We start from the raw sequence: 7,063 nt of genomic DNA, 5'->3' as shown, positions 1-7,063 counted from the left end.
CAAATGTAAAATCTAGAGTGTCGATTTCTTGAGAAATGAATTAACAGTATTAATCCAATTTTAAAGTGCTAAACATTGAATAAAGAACACACAGAATTACAAGCTTCGTCTGACCCTGAAACCACATTTCAGGCGACTATTGCTTGGGTTCCTCAACTGTGGTAATAACATCCACTATGAATTCACGGATACAATATCCAGTTTCTATTACAATTATACCAGAAAGTAATCAGAAATTAATTCATATGGAATTTACCCTACAGATTTGAACACACTCAAATCTGAGATGATCTACGAACTGTAGACAACCGAAGACACGAATTCCTTGCTTTTCTTCAGCTGATCTTTCTTCAGCAAGGCAATCGGAACTCCCTTCGAAGAAGCAAGATCTCTGTAACAACTTCAATCTCAGAAGCTATCCTCAGAAGACCTGCAAAAACACCAGAACAAGACAAGAAAAGATTTTGCCCTAGCAGAGCAAAACTACTTAACAATCAAAGAAGAGTTAGTTAGAAAAACCGGTAATCCCTGCATTTATACTAACAACTCAAGAATAACAAACTTTGACAGCTCAGCTAACAGAAAGGACAGTTGTCCTAAGTTTGTGATCACTGAGCTGACCTGTCAAAGAACCAAAAAGACCACACAGTTAGATGCAACTAACAAATATATAGATGACCAATTCAGCATAATTTGCCACCAATATATCAGGGTCTTACAATAAGAAAATGAAGTTTCACCATAGATATTCATATTCATAAAAATAAAAAATCAATAGTCCTAGCTTATTCTCATATTGTATACGTCTGCATTTGATTATACGCATGTACTAGAAGTATTTTACTCCCTAGAATTTGCTTGTTAGTTTCTGAGTGGTTAAAACTTTTGGTCATTGATTGAGTGTTCTTAAGGTAATCACATGTGTAATTGTCTCAAGACATTTCTAACTACCGAATACCTTGTCAAAGTTTCATTGGATGCAGAGCTTGTTCTCAAAAATATATATTTGGCATAAATAGTGTCATCAAAGGTCAAGTTGTGAGAAATTTGCTATGGTTGTTGAAGGACCAATTCAGAAGAAAGCAATCACCCATGTCATTGAACATGTCAATGATAATAGGAAATACTAGTTAATTTATTTTCTCACGAGTATGCAATACATAATTATGTTCTGACCATGTCAATTGAACTTCTTGTCATGTTTATTTAATAAATGTCATTTTATTACATATTATCAATGGCCGTCTAAACCACTATTATTTTTCTCCTTTCAGAAAAAAAAAAAAAAGAAAGAAAGAAAGAAAGAAAGAAAGAAAAAAAGAAACCACTATTATTTTCCACTTAGGACTTTTTGTACCGTTCCAAATAATTTAACACTTATCATGTTGACATTATTTTTGTTCATACAATAAAATTCTATTTATTGTTGCTGGTTATGACTCAAATGCTATAATAAAAAAATGAGGTATTTCTATTAATTGTGACATTGTCAAGTTTAGTATGCAGAAGATACATTATATATATATACTACGATATTCAAGCAGCAAATTATCACAGTACAATCTTTTATCAGCCTTTTTAGTTTATTGAAGAGAAAATCCCAAAGAAGCCATGGTTAGCCTATCAAGCTCAGGTTATTACCTTCTATTTTGCCTACTAGGCTTACTGCTTACCCATCTCCCTTTTCATTCAGCCGACCCAGATCCTTTGCAGGACTTCTGTGTAGCAAATCTTAATGCCACTTTCTCTATTAATGGATATCCTTGCAAATCCGTCTCAGAAACTACTTCTGAAGATTTCTTCTTTAGTGGACTAAGCAAAGAAGGTGACACAAATAGTAACCCTTTTGGATTCATTGTTACCGCTGGGAATGTTAAGACGTTTCCAGGGCTAAACACTCTTGGGCTCTCCATGAATCGAGTAGACTATGCCCCGGGTGGTTTGAATCCTCCTCACTCACATCCTCGTGCTACCGAGACTGGCGTGGTCATCAAAGGGAAGCTCCTAGTTGGGTTTATTACAACTGACAATGTTTTCTACTCCAAGGTTTTGACTGTTGGAGAGATGTTTGTCATTCCCAGGGGACTTGTTCACTTCCAGCGAAATGTTGGAGAAGGAAAGGCCATGAGCATCACTGCCTTCAACAGTCAATTGCCCGGGGCTGTTGTCATTCCCACAAATCTCTTTGCCACAACACCACCAATTCCTAATCAAGTTTTGACTAAGGCCTTCCAAGTAGGAGACGATGTCGTCAACAGCATAAAATCCAAGTTCGGTGGTTGATTTAGTGGTTCTCACAAAGAGAAGTTTTCAAGTTCGAATCCTAAAAAAAAAAAAAAGAAAAAGCAAGCTTGGTAGTTGGTGCTTGATTTACTGCCCAAAGATTTATTTGTTTGTTACATGTTCTCTTGATTTGTTTCTCTCCAAGTGTATCTTTGCTTCATTACTTCTTTTATGCATGTACAGTGGAAATAGTCCTTACTGAACAATGTACGAGCTATGTCACTTTTGGCTTCAGTCTTTTACTTTTACATCCTTAAACTTAAAGAATAAATTCAAATAAAACATTGGCTTTACATATTGGATACATGACTTGTCTAGTATATCATTCATTAAGCTGTAAGGCTTCAGAATGTTTGCAGCTTGACTTTTTAACACAACAATTAAATCTCTATTGACATAATTTTTACTTATTGAAGATTCAGATTCCCTACCTTAATTTCTGGATTATAACTTTAATAGCCTAGAAGATTGTACAGAAAAAAGTTATAGAATTTGGAACAAAAGATCTAGATAAAACTTGAAAGAACAGTCTTTACTCAGCTAAATTTAACAAATTTTCTATAGGTACTGATACAGCAAGAGTACAGAGTATCCAGTCAGATGGTACATAGGGAGATTAGATGAATTCTACTATCTATCGTATTACAATGATAAGAATGGTCATAACATTAAGAAACACATTTTGGCATCAAATACAGAAATAATCAAACAAGTTCCAAACAGATTAAGAAAGAAGAACTCAAGAATGGTCGTCTTATGTTTGTCGATCGAAACTACCACCAACCTGCATATGCAGCCATTCGGGCGGTGAGCCTTGAGCATAATCCCTTGGTGCTTGTGAACCAAATAACGATCCTGCAGCATCAAATGCCTGCAGACCAATCTGAGATACAACTTTATCAGGTAAGAAATCAAGCCACTTCAAAGCATTCTGTTGAAATAAATTGTAATCCATAAATGAACCATGCATTTATTACACATCAAATAAATGAATGACAGGGATAAGATTGCATGACATAGGGCGGCCCAAGCCCCTACCTTTGTAGTCCTAGTTGACTTTTCATTAGTTACCCATTTATTATCAACTAGTTATTACTTACCTTGAGCTGCCATTAAAAGACTGCAAACAAGTTTCTTTCCATACAAAACAAGGCACACCAATAAATCAGAAGAGATTTTGAGGAACGGAAGAACATCTAAATGAGGAAATGGCAATGGAATTATTGCTGTTTAAGTAAGTTGACATGTTAAAATTAACTTCTATTACCTCTAGTCTAGGACACAAGTCCCAGTCTAATGTATATGCAATTAACACGTGTTTTGAGTCCAAGACTGCGTATCATCGGGAGTCGTAGGGGGAGCCACAGAATAAAAATCAGAGTTTTTTTACGAAGAAAAAGAAAATGTCAATGTTCATGAAAAGCTTTGTTATGTCTATACCAAAACTACAAACACGGGGGCCTGAGAAAAGAAAGAAATTGTATTTCCAAAGGTTCAGATTCAAGACTAATAATAAAGGAACGGGTCAAACAATTCTACGCAAATTGTTTGCCTTTTCTTTTTATGTTCTTAAATTGTTACTTTCTACAGATGAAGACAGAATTATACCTATTTGCAATCTTATTGGGATGAAATTAACAGATTTGAACATACACTTCTGACAAAACCGATAAAATAAACTAGATTTAAAAAACTATCTCATCTTTCTTGCACTCAATGTGAAGGAAAAGAAAAGGTAATTCAATATATATATACATATATTTATATATATAAGCATATACCCTTACATCTTTTGACGAAAAGCCTTCAATGGTAGGACTCAAAGTCATCCTCGAATTTACTGTTTCTAGCTTCATTGACAGAAACTACAACAAAAGAAAAGGTTCAATTAATTTAGAAAGATTTGAGTAAAGAATATCATGTTTTAAAGTAACAATTCCAACATTAATTTTAGGCAATACCTCAACTTGGCGCTGCAGAGATTGGATGTAATTAATTATCTCATCAAGAACAAGTGCTTTACCAATAACCTATTAAACAAAAAAGTATATAACACCAGAGCAACGTGTAAGATACAAAGTGAAGCTGCAATTGAGAGATCCAATATATTATATATGAATAATATGAATATGAAAAATCAATAAAAATAAGCAGATCCAGGTTATGTACAAAGACACCAATTCCATTATTGGTTTCCCAGGCTCAACTATGTGGCATCTACCAACACATACTAAAGTAATCTAATAGAACAAATTAGATCAAATATCAACTACCTTGTTACATCCAGGAACCAAATCTTGTAAAATCTTCATCCTTTCACTAATTTTTTCTCTTCTTGCCTGCCAAATAAAGAATATGAGAACATGTTTCCAGACACAGTATATATTTGACTGAGCAAGTGAATCACACAAGAACTGAAACTATTGTTCAACATAGATTTAGAGCTAGATTAAAGGCTTAAAAGTGTTTAAAGTAAATTCAAAATGACTAAAGATGTATTACTCTTTCTGCAAGACTATGACTATCAGTAGCTTGGCCCCTTCTTGCTCTAACGTGAATATAATCTTGTTTGGGCGGCTCAGAAGGTATACTTGCTTGTTCACCTGGCTTATCACCAACCACTGAACTAGATTCAACTTCAACTTTTGAAGCACCATTTTCATGTTTGGATCCTGATAATTTCGTCCTCTTACCATTTGAGTTATTCTGTTACAAGAAAAGAAAACATGAAATTCACAGAAAAACATCTCATGAGAAAGTTCCAAAGTAAGATTTAACATATATGAATAAACTAAATCACAAAACCCAATTCATGTTTACTCTCATAAGCCTAAAAATGATTCACAGTATCACACAAGTCTCAAATTTATTATAGCTAAAAGGAAAACAGAAATGAAACATAAATATGTGATCAAGTATCTAAAGGAGCTACATATTACCAATTCAATTCACGAGAATAATTTTAACAAGAACAAATATCCAAATTTGAATAGCATTTCCTTCTTTTTAAGGGTGCAATGAAGTAGTAGAGATTTTCCATATACGACTAAAAAAACAATACAATAACTTTCTAAAAGACGAACCAATTCATTGGCACTACTAGTGGAGACCACCTTTGAAGACTCATCCTCAGAGCTCACATCCCTCCTCTTCCTTCCACCACCACCGCCACTCTGCCCAGTTACAGTGGATTCCTTCATCGACCCATCTCGATTCCCGGAGCTCTCTCCAAGCCCACTTGGGTTTTGGCTCATATGGCTCATTCGAAGGCCCAGCCCGGAAACGCCACCAGGTTCTCCGCCAAATGGCCAAATCTCGGCCAAACTATAGGAAGATGGGTTGGCAGCAGAGAATGAAGATTCGTTTATGAATGTAGGATCCATTTTCAAAGACCCCAAAATTCATCAAAACGATAACAACCGGGGTTGTAGAATTCGAATCCGAACACGAAGCTTCCAACAATGGCCAGCAGAATAACTAAAAATGGGTTCTCTTTTTTGGGTGTTTAAGGTAGTGGGGAGTGTAAGAACTGGCTAACACTGAGTTAGTGGAGGTATTTAAGGAGTAATAAAAAGAGACGAGAGCTGGGTCATTTTCAAGAAAGAGACACAAGCATTAATCAAACGATGTTGAGAGAGAGAGAGAGAGAGAGGAGGAAGAAGAAGAAGCAGAGACGAGCAGAGAGTGATCCTTTTAGCCAGAGTAGATGGGAAGAGGAGTGCGCAATGCGCTTCTTTACATCTTTCGGTCAAAGCAGTGAGCTAGAGAGAGATTGGGCTCGTTTGGCAACTTGGTTAACAGAGTCCTTTTGTGGTGCAATTTTATAGCCGATAATCGAATAAGAACAAATCCAAACAACATTTTCTTTAATTTTTTTTTTTAGAAAAAATGATTAATTGGTGCATATCCCATCGGCATTCCTAAAAGAACTATATGTTAGTTATAAGGGTTTTATACTTTTTCTTATGTTAGTTATTGGTATTATACCTTATGAGAATTCCTATCTCATAGATGATTTACTGCATCGAGCTAACCTTTAAGGATCAAACATAATCCTTGACGGAGTGATGCCCACTTCGGAAACTAACGAGCGTACTACGCCTTTTAAGAAGAGGAAATTTGAGGGCTTCACTTCACTGTGCACTAGACCTCACAAAATAGTTAGAAGACACCCGAATGTTGTTAGAGACTTCCCTTGGAACACTAGGGAGAGGGACCTTGAATCGAGGGCAGAGTTTGATGATCTTTCAGAAGAACCTTCTGAAGAGCCTTCTGGTGAAATCTCTAGTTCACCGAGCTGCAATAATGGTGTTAGGAGGAGTCATCTGATTGGCTCTTTCGTAATTGAAGAATCTGGCTCCAGCTTATCTGTTCACTCACTTATCCCTGTGGAGGAGAATGTCAACTCTCTTCTACAGGAGCCATGAGAGGTGTTGCTTGTAACTGTAGAGGGTTGGGGCAGACCTCTACAGTTCGCGAACTGAAGTCCCTGCTCAGATCGCGCTCTCCTGATTTTGTTTTTTTTTTGACTGAGCTCAAGGTGGATGCTAATCCCCTGGTACGTATTCTGAAAGCTCACCACTTTTACTTTAATATTTTTGTGCCGCCTATTGGTACTGCTGAGGATATTATTTTAGCTTGGAAGACTGGCTTTTGTTTTGAGTGTATCTCTTGCTCTCGTAACCATATTTCAGGTCTTGTCTATTCGGACCCCCTACCCACCCTTGGCTCCTCTCGTGTGTGTATGGACCGCCTTACAACCATGCTAAATAACAATTTT

At 36.2% G+C, this 7,063-nt stretch overlaps 2 protein-coding genes across 5 annotated transcripts; one reads left to right on the top strand and one right to left on the bottom strand.

Moving 5' to 3' along the window:
- The first annotated feature begins 1,314 nt into the window (after positions 1-1,314).
- Positions 1,315-3,945, top strand: LOC115709381 (germin-like protein subfamily T member 2). The gene has a single exon (XM_030637469.2). The coding sequence runs from the start codon at positions 1,612-1,614 to the stop codon at positions 2,281-2,283; it is 672 nt and encodes a 223-aa protein (XP_030493329.2). The 5' UTR covers positions 1,315-1,611; the 3' UTR covers positions 2,284-3,945.
- LOC115709380 (transcription factor bHLH79) lies at positions 2,791-6,195 on the bottom strand. 4 transcript variants are annotated; one of them, XM_030637467.2, is made up of 6 exons: positions 5,367-6,195; positions 4,786-4,989; positions 4,557-4,622; positions 4,245-4,313; positions 4,071-4,148; positions 2,791-3,166 (listed from the first exon to the last, which is right to left on the bottom strand). In XM_030637467.2, the coding sequence occupies exons 1-6, from the start codon at positions 5,664-5,666 to the stop codon at positions 3,038-3,040; spliced, it is 846 nt and encodes a 281-aa protein (XP_030493327.1). In that variant the 5' UTR covers positions 5,667-6,195; the 3' UTR covers positions 2,791-3,037. The 4 variants fall into 4 exon arrangements, with proteins under 4 accessions (XP_030493327.1, XP_060968076.1, XP_030493326.1 ...); XM_061112093.1 differs by having other exon boundaries at positions 5,397-6,097; XM_030637466.2 differs by having other exon boundaries at positions 4,554-4,622; positions 5,367-6,090.
- Positions 6,196-7,063: the final 868 nt, after the last annotated feature.

The sequence above is a fragment of the Cannabis sativa genome, chromosome 3 (assembly GCF_029168945.1).
Source record: "Cannabis sativa cultivar Pink pepper isolate KNU-18-1 chromosome 3, ASM2916894v1, whole genome shotgun sequence".
Classification (NCBI taxonomy): domain Eukaryota; kingdom Viridiplantae; phylum Streptophyta; class Magnoliopsida; order Rosales; family Cannabaceae; genus Cannabis; species Cannabis sativa.
The sequence above is the reverse complement of the archived record's forward strand: the minus strand, read 5'-3'. Positions and strand labels throughout refer to the sequence as shown.

Excerpts from the sequence above, each read along its gene's own strand:
- LOC115709381 (XM_030637469.2), top strand. The coding sequence starts at position 1,612 with ATGGTTAGCCTATCAAGCTCAGGTTATTACCTTCTATTTTGCCTACTA.
- LOC115709380 (XM_030637466.2), bottom strand. The coding sequence starts at position 5,666 with ATGGATCCTACATTCATAAACGAATCTTCATTCTCTGCTGCCAACCCA. Across the intron at positions 4,314-4,553 it reads TTCCTGGATGTAACAAGGTA|GTTATTGGTAAAGCACTTGT; the intron begins GTTGATATTTGA and ends TTTGTTTAATAG. Across the intron at positions 4,149-4,244 it reads CTCTGCAGCGCCAAGTTGAG|TTTCTGTCAATGAAGCTAGA; the intron begins GTATTGCCTAAA and ends CTTTTGTTGTAG.